Below are 15,759 nucleotides of genomic sequence, written 5' to 3'. Positions count from 1 at the left end.
CTGTGTGATGGCAGGCACGCTGCTTGGCAAGTGGTGGAGCCGAGAAATAAAGCTGAGAGAGACTTCTTGCACCAGAAGCTCGGGTGGGTTTATCCCCCTTAGTAGCATGTTGCTGAGCCTGGACCTGGGCTACAAGATATTGAGAGGGAGAACTGGAAATCTAGAGCAGAGCTGTGGGGCTGGGACCTGGAGAAAGGCTGGGAACTTGCTCAGCAACAGGACCTGGAAGCAGGGACATGACTTGCGCAGACTGACGTAGGAAAACCAGGGAATGACTGTTTATCAGATGGGCTTCTGGCATGAGCGTAGGGACTGGGAAAGAGCCTAGGACACTGTGTAGGCCTGCACCAAGCCTCCAAAAGGTAAAGCTTGTCATTGCTCTTGGAAGGGCATCTCTAGCGGCCGAGGGGCACAGGGATGCCAGTGTGTGCATGCCTGCAGAGGGCATTGGATTAACCGCCCGGCCGTGCAGGAAGGGGGGCACATCTCTTTTAGCTAGCTGGCACCCAGCCCGCCCTCCAAAGACACAGGCTGGGGTCCCCCCTGAGTCAGCGTGGGTGCAGATCAGAGCCTGGAACCAGAAACACACCATTGCTGGAGCTGTTTTCCAGCAAACTGCCCTTGATTGCCCCTGTGATCACTAAAGTATCCACCGCAGGAGTGGGGTTGATGACCTCCCTTTCTAAATCCATCAGCTTCTATTTGCATAATGATTCTGTTGACCTAAATTCTCCCAAAAGTTTCGGCTGCCTGCATCATACTTTCCTTCCTGCCCTGGACTGCTGGGCCACTCTGCTCCGTGTTACTCATGTCTTCCAGCCCCAACTCCGAGGTAGCTGCTTATCAGTGAGCACTGACACTAGTCCTACAGGTGGACATTTTGCTCTTCCTGGTTCCGCTGAACTCGGTGTCAAGGTGTGCACTGACTTCAGCGGTACCCACAGTGCCGAGAGGGGAGAGAGGAGGATGTGGTACATTCAAAGGACTCTGTAAGTGCTCAGCAACCTGGATGTTGTTTCTTGATGCGTTCTTCTGCCTGAATCACCAGTTTTTTCCACCCCCTCTTCTACTCCTGTGTTGGGCAATGACCCACTTAGATACACGCCATACCACAAATAATTACCAAGATCCTTGTTTTATATCTGACCACTTCCTCCCTCCACCTCCAGCCTCTCCAGTCCACAATGATTCTCCCCTCTTCCCAGGCATCGCTGGTCATAGTAAAATAAGGGCTCTCTGAAGTTCATCATCTCCCTTTGGTAAGACCCAGATACTGGGCAGGACTAGTCCATCAGGATGTTTTGGCATCTTCATCACTGCAATGAATTAGAAACGGTTATCTTTCTGCACATCGCTTCCTAGAATAAACCCAGGATTTGCCCACAGCCTCTCGTGGCAAGCGAGAAATGGGAAGGCTGCTGGATGCAAATGACAGCGCTCAGCAGTGTAGCAGGAAAATCTCGGAGGGAAACTGCCTTTAATCACGGTGCCAGTATCTACCATTGCAAACTGTGTCAGAGTGCCCAGCCTTGCGAAGTCTTGCCAACCCTACCGGCAGATGGTGAAACTGAGGCACGAGAAAGGTCAAGTGACTTGCCCGAGGCAAAAAGGCAGACACTGGCAGAGCCAGGATTAACACCCATGCTCATCTGCCAGGCAATCCAGGATGCGCTCCGGTCCCTTCACACGGCATCGCTCATTAGCATCACCTCAAAATAGCTGGTAAAAACTCCCTGTGCTGGGGAGCAGCAGCCCCCGGTGCTGGGTGAAGCCACTCCCAGGACCTGCCTCTGCGCCACGGGGAAACTATTTAGGGTGGAGATGTTCGGGGAGGGCTCCCAGACGCTGGAGGTGTCCGGTCTGTTATACTGCAGGTGGGGCCAGCTCCAGTCACATTCTTGGCTTTGCTTTTTCTTTTTTCTGGGAAAAATTTAAATGATCCAGAGATGAACCACGCCAGGCCTCGCTATGTCATCGTACGTCCTGCATATTCCGTCAGCCTCTTCGATGAAGAGTTTGAGAAGAAAAGCAGAAGCTACCCCATTGGAGAAAAATTGAAAAATCTTTTCAGGTAACATAGAATGCTATAGCTGGGGCAAACGGGAACCATATTTGGTCTGAAATTGGGATATAATTCAGACCTCAGGATATAGTTCCCATTTTTCTCCTGGGAAACCTTCTCCATGATCTTCAGGGCTTTGATGGATGAAAGGCACAGGAGAAATGCAAATTGTACTGAAGCAAGTGAAACTGGTTACTCTTTTCACTGCCTCAGCTATTATGCTGTAAGGCAAGTAAGCGGAACACTTTGCATTAAGTGCATTTGGGACTTGGGTTTCTGTTCTTCAAACTTTTTTAATAATGAAAAAGGTATAATTGGTGATGTAGGTATGAGTGTGTGGATTATTTCTTTAAGCTTTCCAGCTGGGATTGCCTTTTATCAGTTTTCTTGTTAAAAACAGTACTAGATTTCCTTAAAAAAGATGATTAACCCTGCTGTTTTCTGTCTTGGAAATCTTTCTCCATATCTTGGAAAAATGAAGGCAGTAATACAGGGAAGAGACCACATACATGTTAGCTGGCAGAGATGTGAGATGTTGCATGTGCCAACCCAAAAGCAATCTTCTTTCAGACACACTCAGGGTTTTTTGACCAAAGACCTGAAAAAGTTTATCTTTGGCTTGGTGCAGCTGCCCCAGGAATCGCTGAGCTGTTTCCTCTCTACAGCTCACCTGTTCCCTATCCGAAGGGTATAAAGATATTGGGGAGCTAAATCCTTCACTCTGTGCAGGTTCTCCTTCCAGCTGTGGCAGCACCGGGGACTTCCCACCAAGTCAGGAACATCCCCACATTAATCCTTCATGGAATGTCCAGCCAGTTAACTGCAAGAGCCTTGCACTGACAGGGAAGGGCTGTGCACCAAAAACCTGGCTCAGGTTTTGATGTGGGAGAAAGGCTGAGACACTCATACAAATATCCTTCCTTGCTTGCTCCCTTCCCAGCTTGCTTGCTTCCTTCCTTCTTTACTTATTTGCATATTTTTCTTTGGTCTCCTCTAGATGTTCAGCTTCCAGATTCAAACTCACCCTCTTTAGCCTGTTCCCAATACTTGTGTGGCTTCCCAAGTATAAAATTAAGGACTACATTTTGCCTGATGTTCTCGGCGGGCTCAGTGCGGGGACGATTCAAGTGCCTCAAGGTGAGACGCAATGACTCTCTTGGTCACCAAGAAGGGATAGCACTTTGCCAGTTCAAGTAAAGGTCTGCAGATGGCAGCTGATGTCCAGCCTTGGGGGGTTTAGCTACCTTTACTGCTGACGTGTATAAATCCAAGCTCTGCCTCCTACCTGGTTGTCCCTATATTTCTCTTGGTGCCTTCCCTGCCCTCTTGGGCACCTCCTGCCACAGCACCTTCTTGGAGCTGATGTGTGAGCAGGGCACAGACCTGTGTGACCTGCCCATTTCCCTTGTGTTTTCCAGGGATGGCCTTCGCGCTGCTGGCCAATCTGCCTCCCGTCAACGGGCTCTACTCCTCCTTCTTCCCCTTGGTAACATACCTCTTCCTCGGCGGTATCCATCAGATGGTCCCAGGTAAGAGTCTGCAGAGCAATTGTCTGCACAAGGCAATTAAACATTGGCTGGAAATACTCAATGTGCCCCAGAATAGAGACGTTTGGCTACGTTTGGTCTGTCAGGTGTTTACGGGATCCCTGATTCTGGCTGCACAGCAGGATCTCACCCCAATGAACCACTGCCACATCCCACCGCGGGGCTGGCTGCGGTGATGGGCTGGGTGTCTCTGGACAGCCTAACCTGCCCGAGTGCCTTTCAGGACAGGATGCTCTCTAGAGAAAACTACTGACATCACTGTGTTGTGCTGTAGGTACTTTTGCAGTCATCAGCATTATTGTTGGCAACGTCTGCAATGAGCTGGCTCCGGAGTCGGACTTCCAGTACTTCAACCATACTACCAATGAGACCAGCGTGAATACCACGGCCCTGGAAGCGGCCAGGCTGGAGATCTCTGCCACGTTAGCCTGTCTGACAGCCATCATACAAGTAAGGACTCGCTGCAGCACCTGTGCTGTGTCCTCTGGCCAGCGCTGACCCACACGGAGTCAGCCGGGCTCTCTCCCTGGAGCGGGGATGCTAGAAGAGGCCCCACTTCTAAGTGGATGCTGCCTCAGCATAGAGGCTTTGGGGGGATTCTCGGTGCGAAATTCTCCGAAGGGACTAGCCAAGGGTGAGGCCAGCCCCTGGGGCAGGATCGCAGCCAGCGATGACTCCCCAGCATCCTGCAGCTCTCCTCTCCCCATCCCTGCTCGGGGCCAGCCGCTCAGCCCAGCCTCTGCCATGGCTGCATGGGAGGGAGGCATCCTCACTCCCGATGGAGCAGCCGGCCCGGCACGGGCACGCTCCGGCTCCGCACCTCGCCCTCCCAGCCTGGCAAGCTTCTAATAACGCCTTGTCTGTCCTACCCTAGCTCTGCCTGGGATTCGTGCAGTTTGGCTTTGTTGCTATCTACCTCTCAGAGTCTTTCATCAGGGGCTTCATGACAGCAGCAGGGCTGCAGATCCTCATCTCCGTGCTCAAGTACGTCTTCGGCTTGACAGTTCCATCTTACACCGGGCCCTTAGCTATCGTCTATGTAAGTGGGTGATCTGGACAGGGGCTTTCCCTGCACCTCCTCCCCCAGTGACCACCACACCGCAGGCATCACTGCCCCCCATGGAAGGGAAAGGGGGGCTCGGAGAGAAGGAAAGGGTGGAGGCGGGGGCATAGGTCTGTCTGCACCACTCCCAGCCCAGCACACCTACGCTACTGCCATTGTATTTCCTACACAGTATTATCTGAGCCCTTGTCGACTAGTTTCTAATTAGAAATAATTAAATGGGTCTGGGATTTGGGGAGAATGTGAACCGTATCACTTTACAGCAGGAGTCTTGCACAATTGTTAGCAACAGAAGCTTTTCCAATAGGTAGGTTTATCCATTCCTGGGCCTTCCTGCATCTTCCATGGATGCACCCCCCACTGATGCAGCTAGAACTGCATTTAACCAGACAGCACAGACCCAGGACTGGTTCCTGATCTCTCAGCAGTGGGGTTTCTAGCACTTCTCTCACCCTCGTCACATCTCAGGGTGTTTGCAGTTGATTATGGTAACAAGTGTTCTCCATTGTGCTGTCCACATTGTCCAGAGTCTCTGGTCCCCCACGACACCTTCTCCTCTTTTCTCCCCTTTAGACATTCATTGATATTTGTAAAGGGCTGCCCCAAACCAACGTGGCCTCCTTGGTCTATGCCTTGGTCAGTGCTGTGCTCCTGATCATCGTCAAGGAGCTCAACCTAAAGTACATGAAAAAGATCCGGATGCCCATCCCTATGGAGATCATCATCGTAAGTGACGCACGAGCTGTCCCTGGGACCCTCCAGGAGACAGTCCCTCCCCTCACCTTATAGCCCTGGAACACCCACTTCTGCTCATCATGTAGAGATCTACACAGTGAAAATGATGTGCCCCCCACACGGCTTGGGGTCAGAAATCGGGCTGTCCTCATGGAGGATACCTCTGACCCCCAGCTCTTCCCTGTTAGACTGCACCTGCATCCTGGTGATGCTGGGGATGAGGAATATAACTCATTTTGGGGAGCTTTTCTCCTTTTCTAGCCCAAATTTGGTGCTAATTTTTTACTGCCAACCCCATGAGCACAGCAAGCTTCGTGCTTCTGAGAGAGCTCATGCTCTGTGTGCTAACTGTTCTTGTATTCTCTTTGCTTTCAGGTAATAGTCGCAACTGCAATCTCTGGCAGCTTTAACATGCCCGAGAAGTACAACATGCCAATAGTTGGGAAGATCAGCTTGGGGTAAGTGCATGTGCAGGTCTGACACAACTTCCAGACAATTTTCCTTCCTCCTCCTCCCCCTGCAGTCTGGAAAACACCTCACTCTTCCCTGCTGTATGACAGTCCCCTTCCAGGACTGTCAGGCAGCGCTGCTGCGCCCTGTTACACAACTGCCACCATCCACTCAAGCTGTCCACAGTGTAGACGTGGATTATGTCATTCCTGAACACACAAGCTCCTCACGCACTTCACCGGCCTCCGGACACCAGTGTCACAACTGCTTCTCACCTCCGCTCTGAGTGCAGGTTCCCAGCGCCAACGCTGCCCCTGGTGAACAAGTGGAAAGACATGATCGGCACAGCTTTCTCGCTCGCCATCGTGGGCTACGTGATCAACTTAGCCATGGGGAGAACGCTGGCAGCCAAGCATGGCTATGACGTGGACCCCAACCAGGTAACGCTCGGTCCGGAAGGACGCTGGCAAGGACCGCTCCCCTTGCTCTCAGGCGTGAAAAGAAAAACTCGCTGCGTGAATGGGGAGCTTTCAAAAGTGCTGTGCTTAAAACAGAGGTGCTGCTCCCATGCACGTGGGCTCACGTGGCAGCTTGCCATGTGGGGGTCAAAAGGACAGGGCAGATCCCTCTCCCGTGGACCGGAGAGAGCCTGCAAAAGGGGAGAAAGCCTTAGGTTGAGCTCTCTGCTTTGCTCTGCCTCCAGACCTGAGGCTTGAGCCCCAAGTGCTGGCACTGATGGCATTTCTGCAGGTTGTTGGAGCACGAGGCACATGTGTTTCTCACTGAGCAGAGAAAGACCTGGATTCTTGGTGTGTCACCTAGATACTGTGAGAGGCAGGACATTAAATAATCCTCTTTTGTCATCACTGGCACAGTGGCAGCTTTCAATAACAGCCACGCATACCACATGAAGCCCTGCCCTTAGTGTGTCAACAGATGACAACGTGTTTATGTGGAACTGTGCTTCCAGGTTTCCCTGCTATACCAGAGGCTGTCCCAGCTCCTACTGGAAGGAAAGGGTCTGGGACACACTGCAGGGAACCCAGGTCCCTTCCCTGGCCTCATAAACCCCAGACTCGGGCACCTGCACTCCTGCCTGGCAGCTGACAGGCATTGGCAGGGCAGGACAGGCAGTTGTCCCTTCTGATGACCGTGTTCTCCCATCTCCACAGGAAATGCTGGCCCTGGGCTGCAGCAACTTCTTTGGATCCTTCTTCAAAATCCACGTGATCTGCTGTGCTCTCTCCGTCACTCTGGCCGTCGATGGGGCAGGAGGGAAATCACAAGTTAGTACCTCCTCCTCCTCTCTTCCCTACGTGACCCTACTTGACCACAAACCCCTGTAGCTGCTGCGTGCTTCCAGCCTGACATCACTGCTGCAGGTCTGGAGAAGCTCCATACACGAGTGCTTCACGTTGCTGTTGTTAAAAGCAGAATTTCCTCCCTCCCCAACCCCATTTTGTTCCCTGGATGGTTCTTTGGATTGGTCACAGACGTAGGGCTGTAAATCTGCATTCCCAGGCTGGCTCCCCCAATTGAGCAGAGCTACCAGGTGAGGGAAGTTTGGGATTATCTATGACATCTGCAAAATCCTAGCCCATTGCTCAGATGCAAGCGTCTGCTCACATAAAACACTGCGGTGACCAGTTGTGCTGTTGGCTGAAGCAGCAAGAGGGGAAAGACCCAGAAGGGGTTTAGGAAGACCCTGATGTTTGCTGAAGTGATTTCTTTCTTTTTTTGCAGGTGGCAGCTTTCTTTGTGGCCCTGGTGGTTATGGTGACCATGCTGGCTCTGGGGATCTACCTCGAACCTCTTCCAAAGGTAACACAGACATCTCTGCAAACCACACAGCAATTGCGTCACATTCTCTACACACCCAAGCAAAGGCACAGCCTTGCTCCAAAACCCCCTGATGCACAGCACGGTTTGTTCCTGGCCTGAGGTCCCGCCTGCACTGAGTCTCTGGAAGCAAAAATAGTCTAAATTATCATGCTCAGATCCAAATGAGATCTTTGGGGGTGTCACGTTTTCCCATTCCCTTGTGGTAACCGGACCAAGGAGGGCAGACCTGCAGAAAGCATCTCCGGCAAAACGTGGCGCATCCACCCTGCACACCCACACCCAGCTGATACGATCCTCTCTCCTCCCCAGTCTGTCCTGGGAGCCCTCATCGCGGTGAACCTGAAAAACTCCCTCAAGCAGCTGGCTGATCCCTTCTACCTGTGGAAGAAGAGCAAGCTGGACTGCGTGAGTGCCAGGGGACGGGTGGGAGGCAACTGCCTGCCTACGCTGGCAGCTCAGCCCCTGGCTCTGCGAGGCAGATGCCGGGCGAGCAGCCCCCCGGCAGGCTTTTGGGGGCAGGAGGGTGGTACAAGTCCCCTATAGGAGGTGGGTTTCGCTCTCTCGGTGCGGTTGTGCTTCCATCCCCTTGCCAATGAGGTCCCGAGCAGCGGCGGAGCCTGTCCTGCCCAGCTGAGCACTCTCATGCTTAGTGCACGTATCGGAGAGGCCTGAACTATCACCTGCTCTGTTTAAATGCCAATCAACTGCAGGAGCCTGTTTGCCCAGAACTAGCCAAACCGGCCCTGCTCAATATCTAGGAGTCATGACTTAAAAACTCACACAATAGCCCTCCAGGGTGAGGAGAGCCCTTCACAGCGATAAGGACTCCAGGCACTGGTTGATGTATAAACCCAGGCAGGGGGTGCGGAGGAGTGAGAACGGAATTTGGAAATGTCTGACATAAAAAGAGAGTGTTTGAACAGGACTCCCACGGCTGAGTGGTGTGTGGGGACACTGAGCCAATATCCTGTCAGGTCCCTACAAACCACCTTATCGGAGAAATCAGGAGTCCAAAGGGGCTGACCTGAGTCATCAACAGCTTTCCCAAAATACTGTTCAAACAGGTGCTGGAGAAGAGATGGGTTAGCAGTCCCGGCAGAGATTTCACAGGGGTGTGATCATGAGGTGAAGGCACACTCCAGCACAGGGCATGAGCTACTAAAAACTGGTCCACGCTTAGGATTGAGCCCAGCAGACTGACCGGACCAGGGATGTGCAAGGTCTGAGCTGATGCAGTTCAGACAAGAACTGTCAGAGAGGGAAACTTACTGATGGGAAGATGCGATTCTCTGTTGGGAATCATTTATGGCAACTCAAGCACATCTCTGAAAGGGTTCTGCTGGTGCCTGGTGGGTAGGATGGAAGGTCTGGGTTGGCTCTGGCGGTTCATGGGAGGGCAGGTGAAATTACTGCCCTTTATCAGAGCTGGCTGAAGGGAGGACAGACCGACCCTGTGGGGTCCACAGCCCCCAGCCCAAAGTCCGGGCAGACACCCAAGCAGCCGGTGGACTGAGCAGAGATGTGTGGTGCTGCCTGGGCACAGCAGAGGTGAGCGGCTGTCAGACACCTCTTTGGTTTGCCCCTGTGAATCACCTGTCCGTGGCACAGCCAGACCCATTGCCTCAGCTATGCTGTGTTTCCACTGAGCTGCCGGAACAACGCTCTTGCTACCAGCAACCACAAAGCGCCTACAGGTGCAGGGGAGCGTGGGGACCAGGCAGATACCAATGGAGTGAACTGCATTCCCCTGACCTTAATCTCCCTGGAATTTGAACTAGATTCAGTGTCCTGTCCCAAAACGGGGAACACCGTTTCTGGGTGATGTCAGACCATGGGTGTTCATGACCTCAAGTCCAGTTGTGTTTCAGCGCTAACTGCAGGGATCACTCCACAGATACAGCCCAGTGTGAAGTCTGGATGGAGGGAAGCCCTCACTCGCCATTTATACACACCATGCATAGAAACAAAGATGCTGAAGTCATCAAAGTTATGCTGATTTGTCTAAGGTCAAAGTTACGTTTCATCAGTCTTGAGGATGGGATTATAATAACCCAATAATGATTCTCAGAGGGCATGTTTATACGCTTAGGCAGGACTAATTTCATATGGAGGGAGATGCCCAAGTACTCATATATAAAAACGACAAATGACTGAGCTCTGAGCTGAGAGGTGGAGCAGGTTTTGGTATGCTCTGTCATACTTTGTCATCGAATCTGTTCTGTGTTCAGGTCATTTATAGTAGGTGCTCAGATGGTTTTCAGATAGATGCTCATTCCTTATGAAATGCTCTGACTGACAGCAGGAGCTTCCTTGGGGCTGGGAGCAGCTACCGAGCAGCAGATGGTCTGATCTGCAGGAGCCCTTTCTTGACTAGTTAGGCTGATACTCTTTGAACTGAATGAGCGGTGCGGGCGTTCGTGCAGCTGTGAAGAAACGCACTGGCTGCTTTTACGGATGAAAAACTGGGGCTTCTGGCAAGCTTCCCGGCAATGATGTTTCACACGAAAGCATGCAATAAACTGTATCATTAGAATAGCTGCAGAATTCAGGCCTTGGCTTTTTGATCCTCAGCTGTGTAGTTCTTTGGGTCCAGAATATGAGCATGAAGCCGTTTTCCATCCATCACTGTGCTCCAGTCCGTGGTAGAGTAAAATGATCTTACATGCTCTTCTCTGTCTGCAGTTGGTCTGGCTGGTGAGCTTCCTATCCGCTTTTTTCCTGAGCCTTCCCTACGGAGTCGCTGTGGGCGTGGGATTTTCCGCGCTGGTTGTGGTTTTCCATACCCAGTTGTAAGTATTGGGGTAGCTAGAAAAAAACAAAAGAGAAAGAAAATCTCCCAGTTGCAGAATAAATGACAGATTATTTTTATAACTGACCTCTGGCCCGTGTTTCGAAGGAACGTGTGGCAGGAGCCTGGGGGAGTGCAGGTGTCCTCCCCGGCCCCTGGAATGTGCAAACAGGAATGGCAGGCGCTAATTTACTGCCTGCATTCCCACTCCCGCGCACGGTTAGTGATGTGCACATCCCAAGGCAGGGGGAAGTCTGAAGGTATTTACTTCAGCACGAAAAGCTACCTGCATAGTTCCCAGCAGAAAATCCTGCTCGTAAAAAAAGCGAGCCCCGTGTATGTGCAGAGACTGGTGTGAAGTTTATACACCATTTTTAATCCATCAAGCCCCCTATTAATATTTCCCAGCCTGGGATTTCAAAATGCTGACTCTTTTTTTTGCCCTGTAGACCCTGTAGGGATGAAATCTAAGTATTTTCATAAAGCAAATTTTCAAATCCCAGTATGGAATGTGAAGCGAAGTGGTTTTCTTCTCCTGCAATATTTAGTCTAATTCTGGTCCCCTCTTTTCTCCTAGCCGTAACGGCTCTGCCCTGGGCCAAGTAACTTCCACTGACATCTACAAGAACCCTAAAGCCTACAACAAGGTAAGCAGAAGCTAAAGCATTCTCACAGAGCAGGCTGTTCTTTGCCACTGGTACCCAATGTGATCAGGAAACTCCAGTCCATGGCTCTGTCTTGGCGAGGTTGTTTGCTTGTTCCGGGGGTAGCAGGAGAGCTGCCATTCCCTTTGACCTTCCCAGTTATCTGCTGCTCAAATTCTCAGCCATCCTGCACCCCCCACACAACCTGTCAGGTCTGCTTTGAGCTCTCATCTCTGTTGCAGGTACATGAACTTAACGGGATTAAAATTGTGACCTACTGCTCACCACTGTATTTTGCCAACTCAGAGATATTCCGCGAGAAGATTATAGCCAAGGTGAGCAATGCCCTAAGAAATTTCTGCTTGCAGTCAATCCCAAATGGTCCTTGCTCTCTCCTGTATTGCTATGTGGGGACAATTAAGCCTAGAAGGATCACAAAAGATGGTTACATCCATCCTCTCCTCTTCCATATTTTTCTCCCTGATCTTCAGGACTGTTTGTAGACCTCATTTTAGAGGTTACGCCTGAATCCTGGCAGGTAACCTCCTCCAAGCTCTGCCAAAAGCAGTCATCCTGCTACTGCAATCTCTCCTCCCTGCATGTGCAGATACCCTGAGTTGCTGAAGATGTTGTTTGGTTGCCATCAGGACCACCTCGCTCCTGTGTACAGCTGGTGCTGTCCTCCTCTGCCACGTGCCGCAGGCTGGGAAATAGCAGGAAAGAAACAGCAGCCCCTGACTACAGGACTGAACAGACTTTTTCAAAGAAAACTCTCTCTCTTTTCCACAGACTGGGGTGGATCCTGGTAAAGTGTACTTAGCCAGGAAGAAATATGTGAAACGGCAGGAGAAGGGGACAGCACAACCACCAACAAAGCTACCAAAATTCTTATTGAGGCAGAACAAGGTAATTCAGTTTGGGTTCTTGTGTGGATGAACAAGACCCTAAGTTCCCATCAAACCACTTCTCTTGACATAGGATTTTCTGCACCGTCCTCCTAGCCACACTTACCACCTCTTACCTCCTTTCCTTCCCACCCACAGCTCCATTCCTCCCAAGAGCCAAAACCTTAACATGCAGGAGAACTGGAAATGGCTGGGAGCACAAAAGCCACAGAGATGGCTAAAATGGAAACATGGTGAACAATTTCCCAGAAACTGGGCTTGCCCTCTCTTTCTAAGGATGCATCTATGTCAGCATTTCAGTTCAAAAGTGCACTTTTGGAGCACATTTCCCAGTCACCCCAGCTTCATTTGGTTTGCATTGCTGAGCAGTCTTGAAGCATGTGAACAGGAATCATTTAAAATTAACCTAACATATTCCAACACCAAGGGACATTTAGTCTAGCACCAGGCTGGAATTAGTCCAGACTAAACCACCGCATGCCACTGAATACTTTAGGTGCATTCCTGAGTCAGGATCTCGGCTTGTGCCCTGCCCTGACTGTACATTTCTGCTTTGCTGTAGACCTTGTCTTTGCAAGAGCTCCAGAAAGACTTTGAAAGCACCTCTCCAACTGATACCAATAACAACCAGACGACTGCTAACGGTGCCAGCGTCTCCTACATCACGTTCCATCCACCCACCAACGGTGCTGGGCAAGCGCACACCTCCAGTGAGCTGGGCAGCACCACTACTCTGCAAGGAAGCACTTTCAGTGTCCTGCCTACAGCAGACGTTGACCCTATGATGACAGCACCGCCCTATATCAGCTTTCACACCATCATCCTGGACATGAGTGGAGTCTGTTTTGTTGACCTCATGGGCACAAAAGCACTGGGCAAGGTTAGTTCTGTACTACAAACACAAACAAGCAACGTATCACCCAGGTACTTTCTGCTTTCTTGGGCAGCTCAGATAAAGATGTTTACCCTCCTTAATAGAAGGCTTGTGTGCCTTTCGCCTACAGCATCCGCAGGACACGTGTCCTGGATAAGAGACTTTATGTATAAACACAAAGCTGGAGCAGCAGTGTTATTAATCCTCTCTCTCCCTTCTCATCCCTTATAGTTGTGTTCCAGTTATCAGAAGATTGGGATTAAAGTGTTCTTGGCAAACGTGCATGGTAAGAATCCACGAAGAACAGATTTCCATGTGATTTTCCCCCATTTATGTCCTCTTGACAGGAGATCGTTTTGTCTTCTATATGCAAACTGTGCGAGCTGTCAGCCTTTTGTTAGACCAAGCCAGAACAGATGAAAGAACAGAAGAAAGGAAGGAGAAACGCTGTTCTCTGTGTGTGAAATGGGCCCTTTCATTTGGGAAGTGTTATGACTGGAACATCTCCACATTCAGCACGTAGAAAAATAGATCCCTACACTCTCATTTCCGCAGCAAACCTTATTCTTCCCTATGCATCCCAGCCTTGCTTTATCTCAGAGGACTAACATCAGCCATGTGCACTTTCAAAGGCTTCCTTCTTTGGTTTCCTTCTTGTTCATGTGCTTTTCTTTTCTCCAGCCCAGGTGTACGATGACATTAGCACAGGTGGAGTCTTTGAGGAAGGAGGCCTGGACCGAAATCACATCTTCTTGACGATCCACGATGCTGTTTTATTTGCACTGGCAAACAACAAAGAAGTTGTCCACCCACCCATCCTAGAAGAGGTAAATTTGCTCCCCAGTCTTTCTCCAGTTCACAGTATGGTATTATTAGATTTACATGCTGCGTCAGCACAAAGGAAGAACAACAACTCAATAGTGCACCTAATAAAGTTTCTTGTTTATCTCAAGTGGTAAAGGTCTAAATCCAACAAAATCTTTCATCTTCTACTTCTCACGTATGGGCCAAGTGCCTACTGATTGACTTCATTTCAATGGGAATTCAGAAGAGTAAATGTCTTCTGCAAACCCCTACGTGGCAGATGGATGTTGTCCCAGCCTGGAGAAGCCGAAAGAGCTGTTCCAGCACTATGGCCTCAGACTGGTGTTGACTGGGACATGCAGCTGCACACAAAGGCAGAATTTGGCCCTCAGAAATGAAGGCAAAGCACATGCCCCTGTCCTTGATCAGCCCTGGCATCCATGAATGCTTCCCTTGGTGGGAGGAGAAAAGGCCGAGGCAGGAATGTGGCACATGCTGACAACACAGGGTGAGACAGGCTATTTCCCCAAATATGGGTTATTTATTGCATGATAATTGGAGTTGGAACCAGGGCAGTATTAGCCAGTTATCTCATAAGAAATAAGTTACGGTATCTTATATCTTGGCAGAGAGATATGTAAATGCCAGCTCAGTCAGAGGAGATAAACAATCAAAATAGGATTCCTTCTGTGCCCCTTCTTCCTGTGCATTTCCCTTTGAGAATGTGTAATGTTCTAAGCTTGGGTTAGTCATTTTTTCCTGTCCTTTCAACCCTGCACTCTGCTAATTTGTGGATTTGATTCTTTCCTGCACAGAGGCCAAATCAGACAGAGCTCTCCATTTACGAGTCTGTGGACGAAAGCAGTGCAGAGTACAAGAACTTGGAGGAGGTCAGTCCTAGTGCCAGGGGTCACGTCTGCAGCTGTGGACGTTAAGGTGGAAATCAGTAGTTGTGGTTGGGATTGGTTAGATGGGGAGGCCCCTGTGCCACTGCCAGGCAAACTGCTAGCAACGGTAACACTTTGAAAATTTAGCTGCAAAAATAATTTAAAATCCCTTCTCTGAGGAGCTCTGGCAGGTACCCGGATGAAGGAGCAGCTAGGCTAGCCCCACGGGGGAGTCCCTTCATCCATGCTGGGCCACAGAGCTCAGGTTCACAGTCAGACCCATGGCTTCCACACACTGGGATGGACTTGGAGAACCAGGTTTAGCTCCAGCCCAAAATAAGGGTCAGCGGTCAAGTTTTCAGCACAGACTTTGTTAATGCTGAAGTGATCTGCACCCACTGAACCCAGGTCCCTGGGAGGTGATACTTTCCAGTGCTGACCTTCCCCATGCTATCCATGTACAGCTGGAAGCTGAGCACCCACCCCACTGCCAGCTTTCCCTTGTGGAGGAGGGCTGGGAAGGGTTGGGGTTTCTGGTGGCTTTTCTCTGTGTGACCGAGTGCTGAGTGGGGTTTGTACCACGGCATCACCCCTAACCCAGCGTGCCTTGTGTGCCCTTTAGGAGATGTTTGGAAGCATGTTCCGCTCAGAGACACAGACAGCTCTGTGAGCGCACAGGGAGCCTCAGCATGCGGGCAAACCCTCCTGAACAGACTGCTCTCTCCCATCCCTTCGTGAAGAGCTGCACTTCCACCTGGGGATACAATAAGTTTGCAAAGCAAGAGGCCGTCACACCTCTTGAACTGATAAATTCCTCCCTCCTTCCTGCTCTGCTTCTGGTATTCAGAGCAATGGACTCTGGAGCGGGCAACAGAAATTGATGGAAGCAGGAACTCAGGAAATGCCATCTCATTAATTACAGAAGAGAAGCAAGTTTATTTGAAGGCAGGTGCCTTAACACATGGGACGATTAGTCATTATTGCCAAGTGCTCTCCTTTGTCTCCCATATAGGCATGACGTAATTTGGGCATCCCCCTTCTTGCCTTTCCCTCTCCCTCTTTTCCTGACAAAGTGAAACACAAACAAACATTAAGAGCCTTTCACGACTTTGATTCACGACCAAAAACAACTCTTGCAAGGTGCGGTGACGCAGCTTT

General features: G+C 50.5%; 1 protein-coding gene across 1 annotated transcript; it reads left to right on the top strand.

The window, feature by feature from the left end:
- The first annotated feature begins 1,946 nt into the window (after window positions 1-1,946).
- On the top strand, window positions 1,947-15,271 carry SLC26A9 (solute carrier family 26 member 9). Its single transcript, XM_063356605.1, has 20 exons — window positions 1,947-2,071; window positions 3,060-3,199; window positions 3,481-3,591; window positions 3,884-4,059; window positions 4,484-4,648; window positions 5,246-5,398; window positions 5,783-5,865; window positions 6,150-6,297; window positions 7,030-7,143; window positions 7,601-7,678; window positions 8,009-8,104; window positions 10,382-10,488; window positions 11,065-11,134; window positions 11,374-11,466; window positions 11,921-12,037; window positions 12,599-12,916; window positions 13,142-13,196; window positions 13,592-13,737; window positions 14,530-14,604; window positions 15,224-15,271. Exons 1-20 carry the CDS (start codon window positions 1,947-1,949, stop codon window positions 15,269-15,271), a joined length of 2,418 nt encoding a protein of 805 aa, XP_063212675.1.
- The last annotated feature ends 488 nt before the right edge of the window (window positions 15,272-15,759 follow it).

The sequence above is a fragment of the Chroicocephalus ridibundus genome, chromosome 20 (assembly GCF_963924245.1).
Source record: "Chroicocephalus ridibundus chromosome 20, bChrRid1.1, whole genome shotgun sequence".
NCBI classification, from domain to species: Eukaryota; Metazoa; Chordata; class Aves; order Charadriiformes; family Laridae; genus Chroicocephalus; species Chroicocephalus ridibundus.
The sequence above is the reverse complement of the archived record's forward strand: the minus strand, read 5'-3'. Positions and strand labels throughout refer to the sequence as shown.

Coding starts and splice junctions, on each gene's coding strand:
- SLC26A9 (XM_063356605.1), top strand. CDS start 1,947: ATGAACCACGCCAGGCCTCGCTATGTCATCGTACGTCCTGCATATTCC. Junction 5,399..5,782: donor TCCCTATGGAGATCATCATC/GTAAGTGACGCA, acceptor CTTTGCTTTCAG/GTAATAGTCGCAACTGCAAT. Junction 11,135..11,373: donor ACCCTAAAGCCTACAACAAG/GTAAGCAGAAGC, acceptor TCTCTGTTGCAG/GTACATGAACTTAACGGGAT.